At 39.2% G+C, this 27,617-nt stretch overlaps 2 protein-coding genes and 2 long non-coding RNA genes across 8 annotated transcripts in view; 3 read left to right on the top strand and 1 right to left on the bottom strand.

Moving 5' to 3' along the window:
• LOC134211756 (F-actin-uncapping protein LRRC16A) overlaps positions 1-27,617 on the bottom strand; it is a 190,551-nt gene that overhangs the window by 57,898 nt on the left and 105,036 nt on the right. For 2 of the 5 annotated variants that reach the window (XR_009979086.1, XM_062688946.1), the window contains one exon: positions 13,729-13,963. The exons of the other annotated variants lie outside the window; for them this stretch is intronic. Coding sequence is in view for 1 of the 2 variants with exons in the window: in XM_062688946.1 (XP_062544930.1) it covers positions 13,956-13,963 (8 nt within the window). In the remaining variant the exon portion in view is untranslated. Of the gene's footprint in view, positions 1-13,728; positions 13,964-27,617 lie in introns of those variants that run through there. 5 annotated transcript variants of the gene reach the window in all.
• LOC134215942 (uncharacterized) lies at positions 983-5,690 on the top strand. The gene is made up of 3 exons (XR_009980379.1): positions 983-1,079; positions 5,282-5,368; positions 5,575-5,690. It is a non-coding gene; the product is annotated as an uncharacterized LOC134215942 (long non-coding RNA).
• On the top strand, positions 7,862-8,472 carry LOC134215943 (uncharacterized). The gene is made up of 3 exons (XR_009980380.1): positions 7,862-8,218; positions 8,287-8,353; positions 8,414-8,472. It is a non-coding gene; the product is annotated as an uncharacterized LOC134215943 (long non-coding RNA).
• Positions 10,544-12,990, top strand: LOC134211761 (uncharacterized). Its single transcript, XM_062688971.1, has 3 exons — positions 10,544-12,724; positions 12,793-12,859; positions 12,921-12,990. Exon 1 carries the CDS (start codon positions 10,613-10,615, stop codon positions 12,410-12,412), a length of 1,800 nt encoding a protein of 599 aa, XP_062544955.1. The 5' UTR covers positions 10,544-10,612; the 3' UTR covers positions 12,413-12,724; positions 12,793-12,859; positions 12,921-12,990.

The following is a 27,617-nucleotide window of genomic DNA, read 5'->3' on the forward strand; positions in this document are numbered from 1 at the left end:
ATCGATTGCCTTAAAAAATTATAGAAAAAAAAAAATACAAATTAAGGCAGACCTAAATTCCCTAGGTGAAGTAACGTTTAGATTTACACCTAGGTTTTTTTACACGGTTTGGTTTTGGTCGTTTAAGACCTTCAGCGTCAATGAAGCAATGAGTTAACCCCACGAAAAAAATCACAAAAAATCAAAAAAAAAAATCAGGGGGTATTTAAAAAACTGTGAAAGTTCAGGTTAACCGAGAAATTAAAGAAACCCAACCGTGTAAAAAACCTGGGTGTATATAGTTTTGATACACCAGTTTTTTTTCGGATCCACAGTCTAACCTTCTTGGCGGCGACAATCCCTCGACGGATGCGCGGAGCGATCCGAATGACCAATCGTGCTTTGCGTTTCTGACTTATCGGCGGGCTATTAGAGCGTCGCTGCCCAGACGATATCATGTGGGCTGGCGTCACCACGTGACTCGCGCGTCGGCGTCGTACAAGGGTATATGCGTCCCTTAGCAGTCCATTGATGAGCTTTTAATGGTTTTGCCCAGAGTCTATTATATAGAGTTGCGCAAAGAGGATCTTCTTACTCTTATTCTGAATGATGCTCTTGTTATTATGTTGAAAACTTTCATTTTTGTTCAACCCTTCAAGTGACTTCACGGGAGTGATCACTTCTAAAGCTTTTTAATTCGATAACCAAAGTTACCTACTGAGTGCAAACATGTGAGTTTCTTGTTGCAACTTTATTGGGGGGTGTATTGAAGTTTTTTGAAGCTGTTTCTATGTGGAAAGTATTAGTTGGATTAAATGTAACTTAAAAAAAACATTCAAAAAAACACATTTCGTTATATTTAACCTTGAGTTCAATTTGTTTTCCGTGTAATCGTTAAGTTGGCATTACTTGTTCTTGGGTGAAAGCTCCGATGATAAACGAACTTGTTTTGTTTGTCGAAATTGACGTGTCACAAAAAAGACGATGATCGTTCTTCTTTGGACGAACTTCGACAGCAACGGACGCACCAACATATGGTGATTTTCAGCTGGCCTAAGATTCGGCGTGTAAGATTTTTGGTTACCACAATGACGCAGTCGGTGAGTATAAAGAACCAGATTTGGAACTTTTTGGCAGACATTGAGAATATAGTTCTTGTTAAACTTTTCGTGGAGCGATGGGTCTCCAAATAAATTTTCACCGAAGCGACAGGTCTTCGGTTGAAAACAAAAGGATTGGAAGGAAAAAAAGGAGAGACAGGTCTCCGGAAGAATCTTCCTCGAAGCGACAGGTCTTCGATGGAAAATATGTTAAATATCTTGGCTGTGCATATGCACAGCATATGTTTCGAAATGGACAAATTGATATGAAATTTGCGAAAAAGAATCCACGTGTCTTGCCCAGACAGTTACTGGGGGGCATGGAGTGCGATCCTCTCGTTTAATAAACAATGTGCACTCGCTTGGCTGTGGGTATACAATAGTAAAGCACATGTGGAGATTGGACAAATCAAGCATCCGAAAGATATTCAATTTGCCAAATCGAGAGCTAACCGCGGAGGAGGTTGGTACTCGGATTCTGATGGCTTTTCCGCAAACGTGACATTTAAGTGGTCTTGTTGTGTAGGGGTTATCACGCCTATCTAGAGTGTAGGAGGTTGAGGGTTCGAGTCCCTCCAAGACACGTGGATTCTTTTTCGCAAATTTCATATCAATTTGTCCATTTCGAAACATATGCTGTGCATATGCACAGCCAAGATATTTAACAAAAAAATGGTTTTCGTACGGCCGAGTTGCCGAATAATATGCAATTAATTGGAAAATATGTGTTAGATTTCCGGAGCGACAGGTCTCCGACGGAAATGCCTCAGAAGCGACAGGTTTTCTGAGTGAACAAATGATTGTCGGAGCGACAGGTCTCTGAGGGATGATTTTATTCGTTTTATGTTGGACCAGGTGGCAGGGCTGATCAGTTTTGTGATTTTAGTAACACATCTTGAAATTGTATTAAGGTTCGGAAAAAATGCTGGAGGGAGTAATCTCCGGAAAAACATGCGAAGCGACAGGTCTTCGGTCAAAAAAGAAAATGTATCCAGCTTTCCACGCTCGGTAATGGCGGCTTGTCGGTGTGACAAAATCAATCGGTCACTGTAGCATTTGACACTAGCTGGAGGAAAGCTCATTGGCGTTCCTGGGAGAGGGGAAGGGAAAAAAGACCTTTTCGCCGGTGAGTTTTCCTCCAGCTACACTGAGAAAAATTACATAGTACCATTAACTATTCGCCTGCTTTTAATTTTACTACGACCATGTGCAACAACGTCATAGTAAAATGAACTACAATTCAATTCATAATGACCGAATCATGGCAGCGCTTACTATACACGTATTGAACTCTCCATAGTAAAATTAACTGCATTATTCAGTTACCGCAATCTGTGACTGCGTTAGCAAAGAAATAAGGTAATTATTTTGCCAAAACATTTTCTCCTAAGTGCTGCGAAAAGAAATGTAAATTAAATATCCTCTATTCATCCAGGTAGGTTATTCGTCTCATATTATTACTCTGATCAACAACCAGATAATTTCTATACACAGGTGACAGCACCGCAATAATCTTGATCCCGGAATAAGTATGTTCATCATAAAGGATAAGGATGGGCAGTTCTCGTTTGAAAACCGCATGCTTACGTAAAAAAGAATGAATAAAATAGCGAGAATATAAGAATGCTGGTATATATTTAAGGAAAATTTCTTTTTCACACAAGTTTATCGCTATGTATCCATTTCAGGAGAAAAAAATCGGCTTTGCAGGAGGCGCACCAAACGCAATGGAATGTTCGGTTCATGTTCTTTTGCTGGTGAAGAAATTCCAACTTAAAATGGTCGCAAGGCGAAGTATTATATTCACCAACTTCGACAAAACGTATATGTACTTTTTTTACACAGGAGAATCTCAATATGTGAATAAGTGCATCTAAATAAAGATTTCCTAACCTTTGCATCCCCCTGAACATTCACGTATGACATTATTGATTTTGCGATTGCAAAACCTTTAATTCTACTATGCATAGTTATACACAACCAGCTTCCATGGTAAATTTAATTTTGTTTTTGTAGGCACATTTGATTCTACTACCTCCCTCTTCTGGAAGTGACATGGTAAAATTGACTACCATTGCAGTAGTTTCAAAGATATGTTGCGTTCTGCCGAAATCAAATGGTAAAATGTTTTTAGCATTACCTTCGATATGGTAGGCCTTACCATGGCGCTTCTTTCAGTGTAGTGTCAAATGCTACAGTGATCGATTGATTTTTTCACACCGACAAGCCGCCATTACCGAGCGTGGAAAGCTGGATTGAATATCCGGAGCGACAGGTCTCCGGCGAAAACTTCTCAAAAGTGACAGGACAGGACTGAACAAATGATTGCCGCAGTGACAGGTTTCTGAGAGATGATTTTGTCTTTATTTTGTTGGACTGGTGGGCATCTTGGCTGATCTTGGAACGTTAGTTTTGTCTTCTGAGGTTTAGTGACATACATTTGATTCAAAAGTATAAGATTATTTTTCACGTGCAGGTCTTCGACGAAAATTTCTCAGAAGCAAAAGGTTTTCTGAGTGAAAATATTATTGACGGAATGGCAGGTCTCAGAGTGATGATTTTTTTTGTTAGACAGCTAATCGCTAAGGGGCTGAAATGTAAATTTCGGCTTTGCAGCGAAGGCGTGGAAATGATTCCGGTGAATAAGGACAACCATCAATCTGTTGAGGAGTTCCTCGAGGTCCAAAAGGTCAGAAGCAAAAGGTTTTCTGAGTGAAAATATTACTGTCAGAAGGGTAGGTCTCTGGGGTATGATTTTGTTTGATTTTCTGTCAGACAGGCCGGCAGGGCTGGTCTTGGGACGTTTTTTTGTACCTCTGAGTTTTAGTGACATACCTCCTATTCGTAGTTGGATCTTTGTTTGATAAACAGAAGAAAATAATCTTACCCAAAGTGACAGGTCTGGGTGTAAAAAATGTATTGGATTTCCGGAACGACAGGTCTCCATTGAAAATTTCTTAGGAGCAAAGGGTTTTTGAGTGAAAATATTATTGTCGGAAGGGCAGATTTCCGAGAAAAGATTATGTTCGATTTTCTTGTTAGACAGGCAGGCAGGGCTGATAGCGACATATCTTCGATTTGTATTTAGACAGAACTTTAACACATCTGATGACACATTTTCGACGAACGCTTCTGAGAGAATTTCTTGTTCGAAGGGTAAACTGTTTAGAAGCCAGAATGAGTAAAGATATTGGGGCACATTATTTTATATTTTTTCACACTATATTTTGAGAGTACAGGAGAGAGCGAACACTGAGATTCGAAACTATCCAAAATCAAGTGTGAAACTACTCAAATTTGAGAAATCTGCCAACACTCCCATTTTGGATATATTTTTATTTTGGTTGTTGGGTGATTTATACTTAATTTCGAAGTTTACCCTCAACACTTTCCACTGAGTTATTTTGTTTATATGTAAGTATCCAAAATTAAGTCTTGGCACTTAACACGGTTTTGGCTGAAAATTTACTTACAACCATTTTACCCGACGCTCAGTTCGTTTCATGAAGTTTCGAATTTAAATTTCAACTTAAATTGATAACTGTGTGTGATAATTTGCCCAAAATGGAACGAAATGCAAGGTTCCGAGGAAGGTACAATGAACGTTCGCTAATTGGGTTTTTTCTAGTTGGGGCGTTTTTTAGTTGGGGGTTCGCTAATTGGGGCGAAACCCAATTAAAAAGCAGCTAAACGTCAGAATCTGATGTCAAAAACGCGTTGACGTTTTGTTTCCGTGTTTGGCAGGATCGATTTTTCTGGCGCGTAATATTTTCCTTTGTTCAATGCAAAAAGTAAACAACATTGACGCTTGTCAAAACGCTCCAATTAGCGAACGGCATTCGCTAGTTGGGGTGAGGTCGTGCTCCAATTAGCGAACGATCACTGTACTCCACTGCGGGTGAGTTACAATTAGTTTCTTATCAATATCAAACTCTATCTGGTAAAAGGGCGAATGTCGCAAGAGAGACTTCCCCTCTTTTGAATAAAAGTGACAAGCAGCGGATTTCTTTGTAGTTTATCACCTCAGAATGCAAGTTCGCATTGTTTTCTATCGTTCTGAGGTGATAAACCGCAAAGAAATCAGCTGCTTGTCACTTTTATTTAAAAGAGGGGAAGTCGACGAATAGAATCCTCTCTTGCGACATTCGCCCTTATTCCAGATAGTGCTTGATATATGAAATACTAATTTATTCTGCGTACAGTTTTAGGAAGGTATAATGATTTTACCGGCAATCACCAAGAAATCACCTCGGAAACCACCTCTTTGATTTTATCACATATGCCGCAAGGTAAGTACGACGTTATTAGAACTAATTTCTATATGTAAATACCTGATATCCCAGGTAAATTATTGCTTATAAATGTTTGCAGTTATGGGATCTAACCTCAAACTACATATAAAGACACCTGCATTCAGTGGCGTAGCCAAATTTACCTACAATTTCCTTCATGACTTTTTTACTGAGTGATTCGGCAATTTTTCTTCTTTTTACAGATTCGAAACGTTGTTTCCATCAACTATTTGGTCGTGACAGCAGAGGACACGGCACACATCTTGCAGGATCATTAAAGTCATTCATAATCAATATGTCATTACTATGTTTGTTTTTCTATTTTTAAAATAGTTTGAATAAAAAAATAAAAACATGATGATATTTATAGATTTTAGTATGTATACGAAACAAATCCTCATTTCGCCTAAAATTTGCTACCGTGAAAACCAGATTTTAGTAATTTTCACTCAGAGTCGACTCATTGACTATAAGTAAAATCACCCAACCAAAGTTTTATTAAAATAACTCAAAATTGAGTACTTAGTGAATAACTCAATTTTGAGTTGTTTCACTTTGCTGTCAAGTTGAGTGAAAAAGACTCAATTTTGAGTTGTTTCGGTTCTCCGTGAATGTGGAAGGTATTTGTTGGATTAAATGTAACTTAAAAAAAACATTTCAAAAAAACACATTTCGTTATATTTAACCTTGAGTTCAATTTGTTTTCCGTGTAATCGTTAAGTTGGCATTACTTGTTCTTGGGTGAAAGCTCCGATGATAAACGAACTTGTTTTGTTTGTCGAAATTGACGTGTCACAAAAAAGATTTTCAGCTGGCCTAAGATTCGGCGTGTCTAATACATTTCAATTCATGAGTTCTAATTCGCCATAATAATCATCAGGCGATAACAATACTTTCGCCTTACCAACAATCATTTGTTTACTTTGCTCGATAGGTAGACGGTTTGACAGTTCAATAGGTAGATTTGGCTTCACTCTTTGCGTAACTCTATATATAATAGACTCTGGTTTTGCCCACTCCTCACGATCACTCATTATTTTATTAGGCTTACCTGAATCTGTACGTATAGTATTGTAATTACAACTTAGGCACTTATTTCAATAAATTCAATACAACTCAACAAATTTGAAACTTAGGAGCAGCTGGATGAAGTCAGACAAGTCAGTATAGCCTACCGTAGAATGGAGTTGAGTTAATTCTACTATTTTGTTTTTCTTTGTAAGGGGGTTTCCTTAGTTTCAATAGATGGTGGTCCCATGAAGGGTTTCGGATCTACAACTTACGACGATGGATGGCCGATAAAGACTTAATCGCAGAACGGAATTTTGGTTCCGTCGCGTGTGGCCGTGGGATCATGGATTGGCCACGTAAGTAATGTGTGGAGCTGTACGGCATCAGAAGATTGAAGCGTTCGGTAGGTTGCTGGCTAGTCAGCAAGAGTCCAGAAGATGCTTTGGACCAAAAACATCCAGGAGAGGATCGGCAGAGGTTTTTAAACGTCGGTTCGAATACAGGCTACAGTTTGACATAGTTGCTCTTTTGATGGTTTCTGTTAATATTATTGATGATTTATTGCACGTACCTGTTGTTAGCAGACATATCATTCAGCAGCCCTGGAGTGAAGTAAAGGTAACTCTAGTATTGTTTTTCTTTGTGAAAAGGGTTTCCTCAACGGGAATTTCAATATTTCAATACTTAGAAATCAATACAATAGATATCTCACTTAACTCTTTCATTCCCATGGTAGCTGGTAGAGCTCCATCAAATTTTGCACCTTCCAACTTTCATCAAATTGTTGCAATAACAAAAACAATATTTGACACAACTTTATGGTTTCATTGGATGGCTTATGTAATCAATTTTGTGCAAAAATAGTGAAAGTATTGAAAACAATCAAATAACTATTAATTTACAATCAAAAATATTTTTTTCGTTTTTCACTAATTTCACATATGCCAACTAACTTTTGGTCTAGAATTTTCCTCAGAGATGATTCCTTCCCGAAAAGAAAATACAATAGAATTACATTAAAATATCATAAAATTACAATACATTTTATTGATGAACAATCAATTCTATTGTTCTTCTAATGTACCAATTAAATTGCCTTATTGTTGTTCCAATAAAAGAACAATAAAATCTATTGGCAGAAAAATTTTGACAATAGAATTACAATAAATTCTATTGTAAAGGCAAAAATTTGTTCGAGAAAAAAACGATTTTTTATTGTTACGGTAACTAACAACTATTTTCTATTGTAAAACTGCCATTTACAATAGGATTTATGGTGGAAAACAATATTCTTAATTGTTATTCTATTGTGAGCAACAATAGAGTTTATTGTATTTACAATTGAATTTATCATATTGTTACAATAATTTCTATTGTAATTCTATTGGACTTTTTTATTCGGGTTCCTATTGAAAGCTTTGAAAAACGTCGTGGAAAGGAAAGGGGTAACAAAGATTGCTATCAAACCTGTTACGCCATTTGCGTACGCGCCTTTGTCATCGATTAGCAGTAATGTATGTATGACAAAAATATAAATCCAATTGGACTTTCCGTGTACATTATATACTATGCCCCCACTATTAGTCAGCGTCACTGTACGCTCAGCAGTTATCGTAGTTATGCTATATGAGGAACCGCAGAAAACGGAACAAAACAAACTGATGATGAGCGAATGAATAGGCATCGATTATTAGATTATCTTTATGAGCAGTTTAAAATTATTATGAATTCTGGATTCTAAACTTAAATCTAATACTTAATTTATCCTTATTAGTTGTTGATAGTACGAACATTGCACAGAGGTAACAGCGGTGAGAATATTGGTGTGAATTGAAGGTAATAGAATTCGAAAGCAAGTGATATCAAACGGCTTAAAACTAAACAGTAATAAATTTGAATCACAGATCGATTATTGAAGATTGTGACGCAGTGCGTGATAGACCTACCAAATCCCTGCAGGCTTATACTAAGGTAATGAACTCTTAGCCCTAATTACTAATGAATCTTTAAAAATAAACATAAATACAACAGGCAGATATTACATACGTACCGTACAGGACCGCTTTCCGGATATAACGGGACATTGTAAAGACACTAAACGTGAGTAGCATAAAAGACGTTGTAAAAGAATTATTATTAAAGACAGGGAGCTTGTAATTGTATTAAAATGAATACTTTTAACCCTACAGGGAAAATTTAACGTATCCTAGAAACCAATAAAGGATCTGTTCAAATTTGCGGAAGTATTGTCTTCTGTTTGTTGCCAGTTTGGGAACAAATTAAATTTTCCGTTTAATTCCGGAATGTCAAGCGGAGATCTAGCGGGTACAGGGGAACATTCCCGAAAGAAGAATGATTCTCGTGGTGGTGAGGGGGCAAGTTGTGGCACATGTCGTCGCATAGATAATAGCCGAATGGTACAATGTGACGAGTGTGATGTGTGGTATCATTATGACTGCGTAAGTGTGGACGACAGTGTCGGTAATCGTGATTGGAGCTGTAACGGGTGCGTGAGAACAGCCTTGGATAAACAGAGGTATGCGTTGAGCGAGCAGTTGGAGCATCTTGATCAGCAGCAGAGGAAGTGGCAACGAGAGCAGCAGGAGCGCCTGAGACAATTAGAAGAACGGCAGAAGCTAGAGCAGCAACAGGAACAACCTGAGTGGCAGCAGAGAAAGCAGGAGCAGTTCGACCAATTGCAGATAGGACAGTTGCAGTTGCAGCAACCAAGCGAGCGCGAGGGAGTAGCTACAATGGAGCCTGAAACGCATCCGAGATATCTGGGTGCCGTGCCGAAGCACCAGGAACAGCATCATATCCAGATCGTAGATAAAACTGTTCCCGAAAGATTTGTAACGAATGAACGACGGAATGTCGTCCCATTGGCAAGTTCGACCGCCAACAACGCGAGACCATCAGGCAAATCAGTCAAAGCTTCTTCGAAAGCATCAATCCGGTCATCAAAACTTCGAGATTTGCAAGCGAAAGCCCTGGAAGCCAGACAAGCATTAGAAAGAAAGCAGCTGGAAGAACGGTTGGCGTTGGAGCGTGAGATGTTGGAGATTAGCGATTCTGAAGAAGAGTCGATCACAAGTATCGAAAAGATTAACGAGTGGTTGGATAAAACGGAGAACATAGGACGGGATGCAAGAAACTCTTCGGATGATACTCCGTTACCGGTGTACGACGAGCTTTTAAGGAAAACTGTTGTGTCATCGACTCCACCTCTAATTCCCAGTAATATCCCCTCAGGTGGACCGCCAGCTCGTCAGCAGGTGGCTGAGCCGCTTCAGCCCTTCGTCGTTCCACAGCAACTTTCTGCGAGCTACGTACCTAGTACGCACGTAGAATATCCACAATACGGCGGAACTATTCCGAGAGTCACAACGAGCTATCAACAAGCGTTCGGTGGATATCCTTCAGTTGTGCCCGGAGTACAGCCGGTAGCTTCATATACCGTATCGACTCATCAACCAGTAATGTCGACAGCCTACCCGTCTGTAAATCATCCGCGCTTCTTCGTCCAGAATATGATCCCTTCTGCACAAAGTATTGGGCAACCGACGCTGCTCACATCAACTCCGCGGCAGAATCTTATTTCCGCTCAGCAGCAGAATCAGCAACCGAGGTGCGATCCAGTACCGTTGAACAGCGGCCATCTAGCGGCGAGACAGACGGTGAAGGATCTACCAAGGTTTGGCGGCGATCCAGAAGATTGGCCGCGATTCATTGCGGCGTATGAACGCACCACAAAAATGTGCGCATTTCGAAATGACGAGCTACTCGATCGCCTGGAACGAAGTTTGCAGGATAAGGCGCTCAACACCGTTAAAAGTCTGCTGCTGCATCCCGACAACGTTCCGGTCATTATGCATCGTTTGAAAACCCTCTTTGGTAATCCAGAGGCCATCGTAGAGACCATGGTTCAGAGGATTCGTATGATGTCACCACCGAAAGCCGAGAAGTTGGAGACCATTATCGACTTTGGTATTGCGGTACAAAATCTTTGTGCGACCATGCAAGTGTGCCAACTGGACGAGCGTCTGTACAACGTTGCCCTGCTACAGGAGCTTGTCGATAGTTTACCGTCGGCATTAAAAATGCAGTGGGCCTTTCATCGGAAGGAGATAAGAGCTGTCACGCTACTGGACTTCAGCAATTGGCTTGGAGAGATGACGGAGGCTTTGTGTCAAGTAATTCGGCCGGCTGTATGGGTCAAACCACAGCGATATGACTTCAAATCGGAAAAAAAAGAATCGGAAGGATGAAGCATACATGCATGTACATTCCACGTACGCACCAGAACAGGTGGACCGCACAAGTTGCCTAGCTTGTGGAAAGGAGTGTATTTCTCTCGACAAGTGCAACAGTTTCTACAACATGTCACTGAATGCAAGATGGGCCCTGGTGAATGATAAAAAGATCTGTCGCAAGTGTTTAACCAAGCACTTCAAAGCTTGTGAATGGAACATTCCGTGCAATCAGAACGGATGTAGTTTTCTACATCATCGTCTGCTTCATGATGATAGCAGACACAAGAAATCAATTTCAAGCTTTCCATCTGAGTTCGCATCCGTTAATGCTCATCACGGTTTGGGGGAAGTACTTCTCAAGTATGTTCGGGTCACAGTGCAAGGAAAAGGGAAATCGATATCAACGTTCGCCTTTCTTGATGCAGGATCAACCTCAACGCTGATGGAGCATAGTTTATGGGAGGAGCTGAACCTCGATGGTGAGGAGTCTCCGCTGCATATCTCATGGACTGGCGAACAAGGGCGATACGAGGAAAATTCTGTAGTATTTTCAGCTGAGATAACTAGTGCTCAAAACCCAGAGTGTAGCTTCCGTATTCCCAAAGTCCACACAGTGCGCAGCCTGAACCTTCCTGCGCAAACTATGCCTGTAAAGGATCTTGCAAAGCATTACCGACACTTGTCGAATCTACCCCTAGAGTCCTACGCTGCGGTGAAACCTCGTTTACTCTTGGGTGTTGACAGCTCTCGATTAGAGTATCCACTTGATTCTAGAGAGGGGAAAGAGAATCAGCCGATCGCGGTACTCACTCGACTGGGTTGGGTGATCTACGGTCCATACTCTATGACAGAGGAAAACATCGGGAAGAAAGACGTTTCGTATGATGAACAATCCATGGAATATATGCAAACAAATATCATTCACAAGGATAGAGGTTACGAGACCGCTCCAATGCGACGCTGCGAAGATGCCCGGTTGCCGAAGGGTGACTCCTTGCCCCTACAGCAATACGACTGTTGGAACAAGCGTACTAGTCGCGAATCTAAGCTAGTAAAGGAGCTGCAGGAGACAAAAAATGGAACTTCAATCAGAAGAATACATCCGCTAGTTGCTAGCACAGAAGAAAGCCACACACTCCGAAGATTCGTGGTTTCCGCCGATTTTTTCAGTTTGAATCCCAGTGAGCTTGAATTAGCGGATCTCAATCTCTGTTACATACAATCTGAAGGTGGTTTCGGAATTCGAGGATGGTGCACAAACTCCAGGAAAGTATTACACGTCATATGCGAGCAAAGGATAACTCAAAACGATACGAATCTTCGAAGCCGAATGATTACGTCTTTGACCGACATCAACAAGCAGCCTACAAGAAAAATCACCAATGAAGTTCTGTGGAACAGTTTGATGGAGATGCAAAATATAATAGAGCTCAGCCCCCTCACTCACGCCCCAATTGAAGAAACCGAAAATAAGGCTCTGATACCCAGCCATTACTTGCTAGGATTCTTTGGCGGAACACAATTCTTAGCATTCTACGGCGATACCACCGCTATCCTAATGAACAACCGGAAGTTTCTTCAAAATTTCGCCAACATCTTCTGGAAAATATGGCGATTTATTGTGGGTTCGAATTTGCTGAAGAACTCATTGTTGAAGAGCTACTGGACATCGGCGCAACAGGAAGTGCTCATGAACCCAGATCCTGTGCACGGGGTGGGAGTGTTACGCCATTTGCGTACGCGCCTTTGTCATCGATTAGCAGTAATGTATGTATGACAAAAATATAAATCCAATTGGACTTTCCGTGTACATTATATACTATGCCCCCACTATTAGTCAGCGTCACTGTACGCTCAGCAGTTATCGTAGTTATGCTATATGAGGAACCGCAGAAAACGGAACAAAACAAACTGATGATGAGCGAATGAATAGGCATCGATTATTAGATTATCTTTATGAGCAGTTTAAAATTATTATGAATTCTGGATTCTAAACTTAAATCTAATACTTAATTTATCCTTATTAGTTGTTGATAGTACGAACATTGCACAGAGGTAACAGCGGTGAGAATATTGGTGTGAATTGAAGGTAATAGAATTCGAAAGCAAGTGATATCAAACGGCTTAAAACTAAACAGTAATAAATTTGAATCACAGATCGATTATTGAAGATTGTGACGCAGTGCGTGATAGACCTACCAAATCCCTGCAGGCTTATACTAAGGTAATGAACTCTTAGCCCTAATTACTAATGAATCTTTAAAAAATAAACATAAATACAACAGGCAGATATTACATACGTACCGTACAGGACCGCTTTCCGGATATAACGGGACATTGTAAAAGACACTAAACGTGAGTAGCATAAAAAGACGTTGTAAAAGAATTATTATTAAAGACAGGGAGCTTGTAATTGTATTAAAATGAATACTTTTAACCCTACAGGGAAAATTTAACGTATCCTAGAAACCAATAAAGGATCTGTTCAAATTTGCGGAAGTATTGTCTTCTGTTTGTTGCCAGTTTGGGAACAAAACCACTACATAAATCCTAATTTTTTAATGAGTGTTTGTGGTATTTCTCGGTGTTGCACTACCACAATCACAATTTTTCGGAAGACAAAAAGATACAGACGACACACCTTCTTCTTCTTCTTCTTATTGGCATTACATCCCCACACTGGGACAGAGCCGCCTCGCAGCTTAGTGTTCATTAAGCACTTCCACAGTTATTAACTGCGAGGTTTCTTAGCCAGGTTACCATTTTTGCATTCGTTTATCATGAGGCTAGCACGATGATACTTTTATGCCCAGGGAAGTCGAGACAATTTCCAATCCGAAAATTGCCTAGACCGGCACCGGGAATCGAACCCAGCCACCCTCAGCATGGTCTTGCTTTGTAGCCGCGCGTCTTACCGCACGGCTAAGGAGGGCCCCAACCACACCACAACCATACCACCCCAACCATACCACACACCGCCGGTGGTAAATCATTCAGAAAGCTCTTTTCATCGCCCAATTTTTCTTGAGCCTTGAAGTTATTGATTGCAAACATGGCTTACATGAAGAATTCTATAGAAAAAATAATACAGAGTTGTTTTTCATTTATTTTGTTTTATTACTTTATGTTTGTATTTAAATGATACTGTATTTTGAGAAGACGCTTGGAATGTCTATCGCCAATTTTAATAGTTGCATTACACAGACATGTGATGACATTCATGTTTTGAACGTTTGCAAACGTGGATTCATTTTTTTACTTAATTTGACCTATGGCAAAAAACGTAATTGCTCACCTTCGAAGTAGTTGTTAGAACCTTGTTATTCTCCTATAAAATTTAAAAAGGTAATCATTATTAGAACAAACGATTCATTCAAATATTCTCAAACTCATGCAGAAAAGCCAAACAAATATTGTGAAATAAATAAACGAGAAAAACAATCAAAATTTATCAAATTTTACATGAGTGTGTGTGTTTTGACAAAGAGTAAAATCACAGAGAAACAGACGTCTCACTTAGATCAAAATGCCATCAAATTCATCGCCACGAAAACATTATCGCTCAATGCTTAATGCACTGAGGCGGACAAGCGGCAACCAGGTGGTGGTAGTGAGCAAACGTCAAACACAAGTAAAACCAATGGAAGCACCATGCGGTGGCCAATCGACCATCTACAAAAAAATAATCCAACGTTAAAAATATGAACGATGGAACATGTGTAGAGTGAGACGTCTGATTCTCTGTGGTAAAATTGTACGCTTTGATCAGTACACGTGCTTTAGTTTGCCAATCTACCGCACGGTGGTGTGCCAAAGTGTGGGACTCCTTCATTCGTGACTGGGATGTATTTTCTTGGTAGAAACTTATAAACTACAGATAAAGATTGTCGTTTTGTTTTTCATCCCAAACATATTGGGTACAGAACAGAGGGGTAACATTAAGCACAATTCGTCTACACTACATCAAATAAACATAGCGTCCGATGTGTTTGTTTGCATTTGTATATCAATTCAATTCACATAAGAAAGCAACAGAGGCAGGTATTTGTTATCGCTATTCGTCATAAAACAGTTATAAAGAACAAAAGACGGGAGAAACAAATTTATTGCATTTTTGCATCAAGAAAAGTTTGATTGTCGACAAGTTCTAGCACTAAGTACACATAAGGCGTTCGCCCATTTTGTTTCACAGCGTGACGTCACACGTATGAAGCCACGGCTGCGTTCTGATGAATTCCTTCCACATTTGATAGGTATCGGTGGTTTGTATTGACGATTAAAGGTTGCATGGAGAAGAAGTCGAAGGATGATATTTGAAAAATATTGCACGGGGAAGCATACGGGAAGTTTTTTAAAACTCTTCTCAAAAAATATAGGAGCAATTTAATTAAAAACGGTTAGCAGCACGGGGTTGGACTTTCCTTCTACTACATAATAAACGCAATTTTTCGATTTCAAATTTTATTTTATGATATCATACTTGATACACAGTATAAGAAAAGTCCAACACGGAAAAGAAATTTATTTCAATTGAAATAATAATATCGTTTTGCCTTTCTCGTACAACAAAGTTGTACCGAAAGGCTATCATTTCACTCTGAAAACGAACTTTTTACAGAAACATCTGATAGTAAAGTTTCTTATACCATTCGACTCAGTTTTATGAATTGAGGTGATGTCTGTGTGTGTGTATGTATGTGTGTGTGTATGTATGTGTGTGTGTATGTTTGTGTGTCTGTATGGTCACTTTTTCAACCTCAAAAACTCACACGATTTCCATGTACTTAGAATTAACTGATTTTATCGCAACAAGTTGCATTCCGCAGAGCCACTCTTCTAATTACATGCTATTTAATTTCATCAAGATTGATTAATGCGTTCGCAGCTGAAAATGGTTTAGGCAGTTTTCCATTTTTTCCCATATAATCGGGACTACGCATTGAGCAGCTACCAAGCTATAATATAAATTACGTTTGCTCGATGGGTTAGAAACCTCGCTACGGCAATATCGATAACGCTAACGCAACGAGCAAAGCTTTCCAAAGCTTGCAATGTGGAACGTGTTGAACACGAAAACTAATCGACGAACAACGTACGCGCTTTTAAGTGTAGAGCCGACTCGATGATGTTTATTGCCATTATCCAGCTTTCCACGCTAGGTAATGGCGGCTTGTCGGTGTGTAAAAATCAATCTGTCACTGTACTGTTTGACACTAGCTGGAGGAAAGTCCACTGGCATTCCTGGGTGAGGGGAAGGGAAAAAAGGCCTTTTCGCCAGTGGGTTTTCCTCCAGCTAGTGTCAAAAAGTACAGTGACCGACTGATTTTCACACACCGACAAGCCGCCATTACCGAGCGTGGATAGCTGGATACTTTATCGGAGCATTCGCACCAACACAGTCGAAAGTTTCATCGTTGGCAACAGAAATTGCACTCGACACGATTAACTGCTGGTTCGTACGCTCGTGGCCATGGTGGTGTTTGCGTTTGTTTTGTGTCATACATAGGAACAGGTGGGTGTCATCCATATCTCGCACAATGGGCTTGTTTTGCGGCCAACATTGCGCGACTGGCCCCCACTGACATTTCTGGTATGGGAATCAAATCAAATGTTGCTAAACAACACAAATACTATCATCAATTTTACTTTGAGATGTTGGCTGCAAAAACATGGCGTCGTGCTAGGTGGCTGCATAGGAAGGGGAAAAGAGGGGTTTCATTGATGCTTCAACATGCTGTTTGGTTTGGGTGGTGTGTGGTATGATGGGTGGTGTGGAGTTATGGTGAAGTTTGGATGTTTTCAAGGGCAAATTTGAATATAGTTTTCGTTTTATACATCTCCTTATTTCCATATTATATTATGTATGCGGTTTTGTTAGTCATAACAATTATATCAATATGTGTTACAAATAACAATACTTGAAATAATTTCTCTGTCAAAAATAGATGAAAGAAAATTTGACGATCGTCATAGCTTGATTATAACATAATGTATTTGCTTATTTTACAGAAAAATAAAATTGCCAACATTTTTGGTAGATAGGAATTGGAAAAAAACGAAATTACCACCTTCAGTATATCTTGATTTAATCGAGAAAGGCATCGTCACCGCTAGGTGGATTAATTTGGGTTTTTTTATATTCAAATGATTGAAACAAGTTGAATTTACACCAAATATTATTGATTTCATAATATTTATTTACATGCTTTATGTTTGTTATGTTTGTTTCTATAATACGATTTATAACAATTTTTTTGTAAAAACTAATATAATTTATTTTTGAATCAATAAAATTTTATTTTAATTTAATGTGTAATTACTTTTTGTTATCTTATGCAACAACCTTCCACAACGGCATAACAGGGCATAACCATAATAACACCCGCATAACATTTTCAAAGAAGAAGAAGAACACTAGCATAAACGTCAAAAACAAGCTTAGTTGCTTAGTTGGTTAAAGCACCAGTCTAGCGTACTGTAGGGTCATGGGTTCGAGTCCCATCGAAGGGAAAGGGGTTACCTCCAATACATTTTCCAAATCAATATCTTCCACATAACGTACATATTCACATATTAGTTTTCATAACATTGTAAATTAAGTCAGGTGGTTTAATCCCCGGAAATAGGCAATTAACTTTGATTGAACTGAACCTGAGTTGCGTGCTCTTGCCTACGCAATGCGGTCGGGTCTGAGCTTGACCACCGACTGGCAAATAGCTTACACAACCTCACTTGATCAGTAGAGTAGAGTGGGGCAAGAGTGCGCGTGGGGTAAGAGTACGTTTTCAATTTTTGAAGTAATAAAAAAAGATAAACTAGCAGCACTGCATCAGTTTGACAGGTATTCTGGCCAACTATTATCATGTGTAATTGTAAACGATTTGAATAAACAACAAGGGAGATATGGAGCTAGATAATTTTTTGGTCATTTTGCTAAAAATAATTGGGTTTCCGCAACTAGTATTTCATTACCATATATACGTTCAATCAGGTGAACATTATACCATTTTGATAACCTATTGTATAGATTACTTTATGGTGCAGAACACCAATCCGGTTGGTTTTCAAGAAGTGAAAACCATTACTTGAATAATTTTTGGGACTGTGGGGTAAAAGTACGCAGGAACCGGTGGGGCAAGAGTACGCATATGAATCTTCAAGTTCTGATGTCAAACCCGTATCTCCGGCCGAAATAAGACTTCTTCCAAAGCGTAAAGATCCACAACTAAGAAAAAAGGGACAGAATTCGAAATTATAACAAGTTTTTAGGATAAGTTGAAGTAATTCGGTGTTAGGAAGGACTTAGCGAACCAAGCACTGAAGCGAAATAATAAAATTGTATTAGGACTTGTTGTACACCTAAACATAGTACGAAAACACAATTTCATCTAAATGATAATTTCATTTAATCAAAATAAACATGCATAAATTACGAAACGTTTATCTGGGAGGGGTTGCGAGCTATAATCATAGAGGATTCATACAAATAATTTTTAGAGGATCCATACAAAAAGTATAACATAGGGGGCAGGGGTGATGAAATAGCTAAATTTTACGTTACGTGATTGGTGGGCTTTCTTTAGGGAAAATTCCTTTGTATACGCCACGTGAAACCTGATATATATTTTTACCTCTGTAGTTTTTGTGTATATACAAAAAACAATGGTTTTTCGTTTGAAAGTGCACATTTTTAGGACCCCCTCCCCCTTTAAGAGTTTCGTAATCTTTAAACATTCCCTAATATATGCTCATTAAACATCAGTTAAATGTTATTAACTCTTATTTGTTATATATATACGTAAAGCACATGATTGGATAAATGCGTACTCTTACCCCACCCGATGCGCACTTTTACCCCACCGGTGGGGTAAGAGTACGTTTTTCACTTGTCTTGCAATAAGGGTTCTACTAAAACGAATCTCAATAATTTCAATATTGTTTCCACTGGGTAACACACTGATTTGATATGCAGAAGCTTGCTTTATCAGGGCCACATAATCGATTGAAAACTAAGTGCGTACTCTTGCCCCACTCTACTCTACAGCTGCTGATGAAGAATGTGTACAGCCGCCAGACATTCTAAATACTCACGCTCCTCTAATGTGGACGTGTACCATACACATGTGGAAGTATTGCCTTGAGAAATGGATTGCGAGTGATTTGACTATGCGTCCAATTTGGGAATCTCGAGCTCGTTCAGTAGCCGCTAGGTTGCGAAGGCCGACGGAGGTCCTTCGTAGCTTAGTTGGTTGAAGCACCAGTCTAGCGTACTGTAGGGTCATGGGTTCGAGTCCCATCGAAGGGAAAGTGGTTACCTCCAATACATTTTCCAAATCAATATCTTCCACATAACGTACATATTCACATATTAGTTTTCATAACATTGTAAACAAAATGTTTGTTAATTTTTGTTTGGTAGGAAAACCTACCGGAAAAGTTTATTATTTAAATCAGTTTAAACCTACCCAATCAATTTTGTTCAGCAGCTATTGAAAATACAGGTAAGTTACATTACATTACAAATGTCTATGACAAAATAATATCTTCGTAAAAGGTGCTGACGATGAAAAAAATTTCGGGAATGCGGGAGAAGCGAATGGCAGAAACAAGCATCCGGGACATTCCCAACACTAGCAGCTAACTCGATCGACATAGTAAGTAAAGATGACAACGAGATTTGACAAGGTGATTACTGTGAGTTGCAAATAAGTTGCTCGAATAACCGACACGCCGACACAATAGAGGTAATAAACTATAGAGGACTATTGTCGCTGCGGTTCCCATTGTTATCGTCCCCAAACATGTTGGGTACCTATCTGTCAAAACGTTCTGATTTTTCCTTTGTTGACATTTAGTGCCCTATCCTCGCCAGCAAAAGATGTTTCGCCAGTGACGACAGCGACAATCTTCCTCTATAGTTTATTACCTCTATTGCCGACACCCAACTGGGCTCCTTGCACAACCAACAAAAATACTGCTACTCTATGTGGATGGTGAATGGAAAGCTGATGATCGTCAATACGGTAAAACGTTCGATAGGAAAAGTTTTGGCAGTACAATATTCTTTCCTCTTTCTTTTCCTAATCCAGCTTAAAGGATGATACTATTTAAATATCCTCATCGAGATCTCTGCGATACCTATCCGGGTATCAAGGTAGTAACGAAATCACCGAGCTATACTATTATTACTACATGTTGCAATCAAAATTTTAACAACAGTTTCGGTACAACGGCGGCCGGGGCGTCGTGCCACTGGTACAAGTGTACCCATACAATTCACCAAGAATGAATTGCAACAATAGAGGTAATAAACTATAGAGGACTATTGTCGCTGCGGTTCCCATTGTTATCATCCCCAAACATGTTGGGTACCTATCTGTCAAAACGTGCTGATTTTCCCTTTGTTGACATTTAGTGCCCTATCCTCGCCAGCAAAAGATGTTTCGCCAGTGACGACAGCGACAATCTTCCTCTATAGTTTATTACCTCTATTATTGCAACAGATCTGCTACCATCACAGCTCAATATCGATGACTCAAAATGGATGGCTATCAGGTGGAAAGCCTTTCCTGTTGATAAAAGTGTGTGCAGGGAATTCTATATTAGATCTGGTCTATTTCACGCATGTGAGTACATTTCAATTATCCCTGTGGCATAGAAAGAAACTGATAAATATGACAATAAGGTGACAGAGATTGATATAAGGTAAAAAAGAATGCATGAGAATAAACAAAAGATATTTTAGTTACTAGATAAAGATTGTCGCTTCGGTTCCCTTTGTTCTGCTGTCCAAAACATGTGTGGTCAAATCGTATGGATTTTCCTTCTTTGACATTTAGCTCCCCTATCCTCGCCAGCAAAAGATGTTCCGGACAGCGACGACAGCGACAATCTTTATCTAGTAAACTAAAATATCTTTTGAATAAACACATATGATATACACAAATGTCACTTTAGAAAAAGAATTTAAAAGAATCCCTAATTATATCGAAAATTAATTCAAAAATAACTTGGAACAAACATATTTTGAATGTATTTTTAATGAGAAAGCAATTTAAATTAATAAGAAATATCTTTTAAAAACAACGATATTATTGTTATTAGCAAGTCACACGTTACGACGTTACCAGTACAGCGAAGTTTCAAGCCACTATACCAATCCAAACGTATTTTCTTTTGATTTCAACAATACCTGATTTTTAAAACAAACATGTTTTCTTATTACCGCCAAAACAATGTTAAATTCTTGTTGACTTTAAATAAAATAAAATTGTTTTTACAATAGTTTTTTCTGCGTGAACCCCGTACTGCTTTCCGTTTTTAATGAAATCGCTTCTAGAACTTTTGAGAAGAGTTTTAAAAAAAATTCCGTTTGCTTCCCCGTGTAATATTTTTCTAATATCATCCTTCGACTTCTTCTTCTTCATGCAACCTTCAATCGCCAATCTGTTTGTATATAAACAAAGGTTCATTCGCTTGCTGCGGGAGATAGGATGAGAGGGGCGTGACTAAGGATGTTTTTTTTTTCAAGATGATATACTCGCAGTGACGTCACTCACAACTTTTGACAGGTACTGGTCCTGTTGTTTACAGACGATTACATTTTAGTTTTAAGATACTTTTATCATTCTTTATATTATCTGATCGATAATTACCTAAACTTATCGATAATTACCTGTACTTGAATGCGGAATGTACGGAATCTCTTCACCATAGGGAAATATGCAGATTTAATTTGGATCAAAAATAATTTGAAGTCCGAAAGGTAAACAACAACACCAGTACCTGTCATAATTGTGAGGATAGGTTTGCCGCACACAATGACCTATAGCAAATTTCGATTTACAAGACATATTTCAGAGTGAGCTACATTTACAGGTTAATAAAATATCTTATAACACTAGTGCAGCATTGACAATACTTTATGTGAACTTCTTCTGGACATCCCTAGCGACTCCCAAGTGACCTATACTGATGAAAGATGATTTGTAAATTTTGACAAAGAAAACTACGAAAACCCGTGCCAATGGGAACCCATCATGTTATGTTAGTCCCTACAGCTCACGCGTATGAATTGCAACTCGGTTATACCCGTATCGGATGTTCTAGACTCCCCTAACTGTTCTGGAATTTGGATCAATTGGTCTAATGGAATGTACACACGGTCAAGCAGTTTGACCAACATTGACTCCACGTCTCGTTTGTTCAAACATCCATTAAGTTCTACCAACAGCGGCTCGAACAATCAATTTATTCGACCAACAATATCACACACGAACGACCGAAGCGCCAACTTGAGCACCAACCATCAAAAAATATATGAAGGTTTATGCAACTTCACTACAAATGCTCAAACATGTTCGGCGAACCTTGACTCCACCCCCGACAACTCAAACCAAAATCAAACCGTTTTATTTTTTCCAACCGAGTCGCCAACTGTCAAATGGTTGTTCGAACAACTTCACACACGTTCAAACAAAGCAGCAACCGAAGCGTTTTCATGAGGGCGGAGTCAATGTTCGTCAAACTGCTTGACTGGTGTGTACGTTGCATAAGAGGTCAACTGGACTCGATGTCCATACATCTCCCTAGGACCCCGCGTATATTTTGCAACTCAGTTATACCCAAACCAGATGCTCTAGGTTCTTTAAATGTGCTCAACCACAGCATATTAGGCCAATGTTTGAGCCATATCAGGGCCGAATGTGAGGGGAGGGGGGGGGTCCAGGGGAGGCGTGGCCCCTGGCCACCATGAATCTTATGTACCAAAACCAACCTTTTTTGTACATTTTGGGCCCCCACAAACTGTCGGCCCCGGGCCTTCCTTCCGGCTAAATCCGGCCCTGGATATAGGGGAACGGTTCGGAACTTCATCTCATAGCTCTCATTCCCATCCCATCAAAAACAAAGCAATAAAAAGGAATTTGATTTGTTTTTTTTTTGTGATTTTTTTCAGCAGTGAGTACGCATGTTGACAAAAAAAGCGACAAGATTGGTGCTGTTTTTCTCTGTTTTGCGATGAGATGAATATATGTTCAGTGAGATGGAGAATGGAACAGTTCCCCTATAATCAAAGAAGACAAAATCAAAAATATAAATATAATCAAAAAGTGGATTTTTAAAGGTCACTCTAGCATTATTAATTATCATAGTGAAACAACGATTATGGTTCAACTGCCAAAGCGTCTCGTAATTAAATCAGGAAAAACTTTTTCAAAACATAGCTCCGAAAAACTAAGCAATGAAAAGGAATTTTATCTCAAATGGGGGTGGAGTCAAACGCAAAAGGGTGCAAGTCACAAAAACTCGTTTCGTGTTTATTGTATAAAAGTTCAAAACAATTATTATTTTCTGTGAATTTTCACATTTATTATAAAGCTCTAAACATAAAGCAGTTGATAATTATTTTCGAGCGTCTTATAGGGGAAAATGTTACACGGTTTTAAAAAAATATCTTCCTTTTACTTCCACTAATTTGTTTTCTCGTGCCTACACAAATACGTATTTCGTCCACTACTTGTGGACATCTTCAGTGTGTTATGTGTCGATAAATAACACACTGAAGATGTCCACAAGTAGTGGACGAAATACGTATTTGTGTAGACACGATAAAACAAATTAGTGGAAGTATAATAGGAAGATATTTTTTTTTAAAACCGTGTGAAGCAGTTTTTAGAAAAAAATATTTAAGCTCTTTCAGTGGAATGTCTTCAACTGCCTACCTGAGCAGGAGAAATTACCTCAATAGAGCTTGCTGACGTTAATCATCTTTCTCTTGCTCGCGTACGGAGGGGATAGGATTTGTTTTCATCGATTCGTTTTCGATTTGTTTTCATCAAATCCTATCCATTCTGTGCGCGTACAAGAGAAAGATGATCAAACGTCAGCAAGCTCTATAATACCTCATTCTGTTATTGATACCATATTCTGTTATGAACCAGCCTTACATAAGAGGTAAAATACCAAAAATTAATATGCAGAATACTTCATGCATAATATACTCTGTTATTAAAATATCAAACGGTGTCAGGCCATTATTAGGCCGAAAGTCATTTGGCCGAATTAGCAAAAAGAAGCAAAAAGTGAAAAATGAGAAATTCTTTCTTCACCTTACCCCTTCTTCCTCTTCCCTTCTTGCATATTCCTTCTGCTATCTTATCCATTAACCGATCTATCGAGTTAGTGGATGAGCCTGATGAAATAAAACAGCCGATAAATATTAACTGTAGATTTGATTGTTTTCACCCGATTACTTTTGAAGAACTTAAAAACATTTGCTTTTCTTTAGGTAAAACGGCTGGAGTTGATAATGTTAATGCTAGAGTTATTCAAGATTGCTTTCATGTCATTGGACGCAACTTGCTGGACCTTATAAATGAATCGTTACAAACTGGGCACGTGCCGCATGTTTGGATGGAATCACTAGTGATTCCAATACAAAAAGTTTCTGGAACGATTAAAGCCGAAGAGTTTCGTCCCATCAACATGTTGCACACATTAGAGAAAATTTTAGAACTTGTAGTTAAAGGCCAGCTAATTACATATATAAATAGTAATAACTTGTTAATACCGGAACAATCAGGTTACAGAGAAGGTCATTCCTGTGAAACTGCATTAAACTTGGTATTATCTAAATGGAAAGAAAATATGGAGCGTAAAGATACTATTCTAGCTGTGTTTTTGGATCTCAAACGCGCTTTTGAGACAATTTCTCAGCCCTTATTGTTGAAAACTGTTAAGCGCTTTGGAATTTCGGGTTCTGCATACAAATGGTTTGAAAGCTATTTGTCTGACAGATCCCAACGGACTGCTTTCAATGATTATGTGTCGTGTCTCGTGGAGAATGACCTTGGTGTACCACAGTGAAGTGTTTTAGGGCCCCTTTTGTTCATTATGTACATTAATGACAATTTTATATCATACTTGATATACAGTATAAGAAAAGTCCAACCCCGTACTGCTTTCCGTTTTTAATTAAATTGCTTCTAGAATTTTTGAGAAGAGTTTTAAAAAATTTCCGTATACTTCCCCGTGCAATATTTTTCTAATATCATCCTTCGACTTCTTCTTCTTCATGCAACCTTTAATCGCCAATGGAGGATTGATTATTAGGAATCGCCTAATCGCTACAGGCCGCGGAAAGGAAGAACTTTGGTGTTCGTGAGTGGAAGTTCTTAGTGTTCTTCATCAGCGTGAAAGGCTGCTCTTGAGTGAACCGTAATGCACCTCCGGAGTAGGGTGACCATATAATTTTTTTCCAAAGGAGGACATTCACCAGAATCGTAGCGAAAAAGGAGGACATTTGGATGAAAAAAGGAGGACATAAAAAACATCGATCAATTTTTCGTTTTTATTATGAGAATATTATATTTGTTATATTTTTGCACACTAAAGTCTATTGAAAAAGTTTTTGTAAGTCGAGGCAAATACGATCATGGAACGTTTCCAACTCTCATAGTCTACATGAAACACACTTTTAATTATAAACTACCAGTACTCGCAACCCTATATAACCAGATACCAGCGGAGTGAAAAACTGTCGAAATGGCAATGTATGCATGAAATCGTGGCAATGATACTGGCAGCACTTGAACTTTTTGCTTGCTTCTTATGGATGCAAAAAGTGAACAAGTCGAAATGGAACCGCTTTGGACGGTTCGATTGGAAACAAGATGGCGTCTTCGCCGATCTCTTATTCTAGTATTTCTAATCAGCAACATCATTATAATGGAAAGATTTTCACAATTTAAGGCATGTAGATTAGAATGAAACCATTAACTTGTCTGTGCATTAACTGTATGACCACAAAGTTTTCAATTGAAAAAAAAATTAAACTAATTAGAATTGAATTGAAGTAACTCAAAACTGTTCAGATTAGTTTTAGGTATTTTTATTCCTTTCTTGGCATGGCGGCTGTTCTTTGCCTCACACATAGGGCAATGCATGGATGAATCTTTTTCTCTTTCGTTCTTTATGAAAGTTAGAAAACGACAAGGCCAGAAAATGTCAATTTTGACATTTAGTGGCCTTGTCGTTTTTTAATTTCTTTGCAGTGAGAAAGACACAAAGCAAGGACACAATACCCGTGCAGTGCCCTATTCAAGAAACATACCGTGCAATGCGTTTACAAGGAAATTTGATGGGTGTTTACCCGTAGAAAATGTTTGAGAAGCGTATGCATTCTCTTTTCCTAAGCAATTTATCAATTCTATTTTTCTAATACTTTTGACACTCGTATAACTGTAATACACGCATTTTATTTTAGATATTTTAATTTTTTTTTTTCTAAAACATCTAGGAAAATGTTTCGGTGTTAAAACCCGAAATTCAAACGTGTGCAACGGTTTGTTACAGAATAGACTTATGTTGTGTTATTGCTTTTTAAGCTAGAATCTCTTCAGAAATTGATATTCATGCAACTGTTTTCCCAAAATTTCCGAAAAGGAGGACATTTTAGCTCAAAAGGAGGACATTTGATTTTTAATGAAAAAGGAGGACAAAAAGGAGGATACCATATGGTCACCCTACTGCGGAGTGCCTTCTTTGGTTCGGTTTCCTGTTAGCCGCGTGTCTGACAGTGTCGCGGCAAGGCTTTCTAGTTGTGGCAGTTTTCTTTGGCTTGGTGGCAGATGGAAGCCATTTCGTTGGCGTCAGGTCGCCGAACGACGGGGGCAACAGGGACTATGTCCAAGGGCCTGACGATCCCTCCCCTAGGTATCTGTGAGTCAGGGGGCCTGCCAGGTAGTGGTGGGGTTTGGCAGTGGGCTCTGCCAAATCTCTATAAAAAGCTGCATGAGTCCGTAAGCAGGCCCTGTCAAAGCGACCGTGTGCCGCTCAAAGCACGCAATAGCCAAGGAAGTGCCAATGGGCACATCAGGATTAACGCCAGTGATATCCTGATTATGGCATACTGGCTGCATGTCTACTGGCTTTGTCTTTGAATATTGTAATACTGTGAAGCTAGGGCTGGTAGTCGTTGACATTTAGTGGCCTTGTCGTTTTTCTAATTTCTTTGCAGTGAGAAAGACACAAAGCAACCCGTGCAGTGTCCTATTCAAGAAACATACCGTGCAATGCGTTTACAAGGAAATTTGATGGGTGTTTACCCGTAGAAAATGTTTGAGAAGCGTATGCATTCTCTTTTCCTAAGCAATTTATCAATTCTATTTTTCTAATACTTTTGACACTCGTATAACTGTAATACACGCATTTTATTTTAGATATTTTAATTATTTTTTTTTCTAAAACATCTAGGAAAATGTTTCGGTGTTGAAACCCGAAATTCAAACGTGTGCAACGGTTTGTTACAGAATAGACTTATGTTGTGTTATTGCTTTTTAAGCTAGAATCTCTTCAGAAATTGATATTCATGCAACTGTTTTCCCAAAATTTCCGAAAAGGAGGACATTTTAGCTCAAAAGGAGGACATTTGATTTTTAATGAAAAAGGAGGACAAAAAGGAGGATACCATATGGTCACCCTACTGCGGAGTGCCTTCTTTGGTTCGGTTTCCTGTTAGCCGCGTGTCTGACAGTGTCGCGGCAAGGCTTTCTAGTTGTGGCAGTTTTCTTTGGCTTGGTGGCAGATGGAAGCCATTTCGTTGGCGTCAGGTCGCCGAACGACGGGGGCAACAGGGACTATGTCCAAGGGCCTGACGATCCCTCCCCTAGGTATCTGTGAGTCAGGGGGCCTGCCAGGTAGTGGTGGGGTTTGGCAGTGGGCTCTGCCAAATCTCTATAAAAAGCTGCATGAGTCCGTAAGCAGGCCCTGTCAAAGCGACCGTGTGCCGCTCAAAGCACGCAATAGCCAAGGAAGTGCCAATGGGCACATCAGGATTAACGCCAGTGATATCCTGATTATGGCATACTGGCTGCATGTCTACTGGCTTTGTCTTTGAATATTGTAATACTGTGAAGCGAGGGCTGGTAGTCGGGTCAGTCTATTCTCTTAGTAAAGCCGGGTGACACTGACCTGAAACGGCG

Source organism: Armigeres subalbatus, chromosome 2, assembly GCF_024139115.2.
Source record: "Armigeres subalbatus isolate Guangzhou_Male chromosome 2, GZ_Asu_2, whole genome shotgun sequence".
Taxonomy (NCBI): domain Eukaryota; kingdom Metazoa; phylum Arthropoda; class Insecta; order Diptera; family Culicidae; genus Armigeres; species Armigeres subalbatus.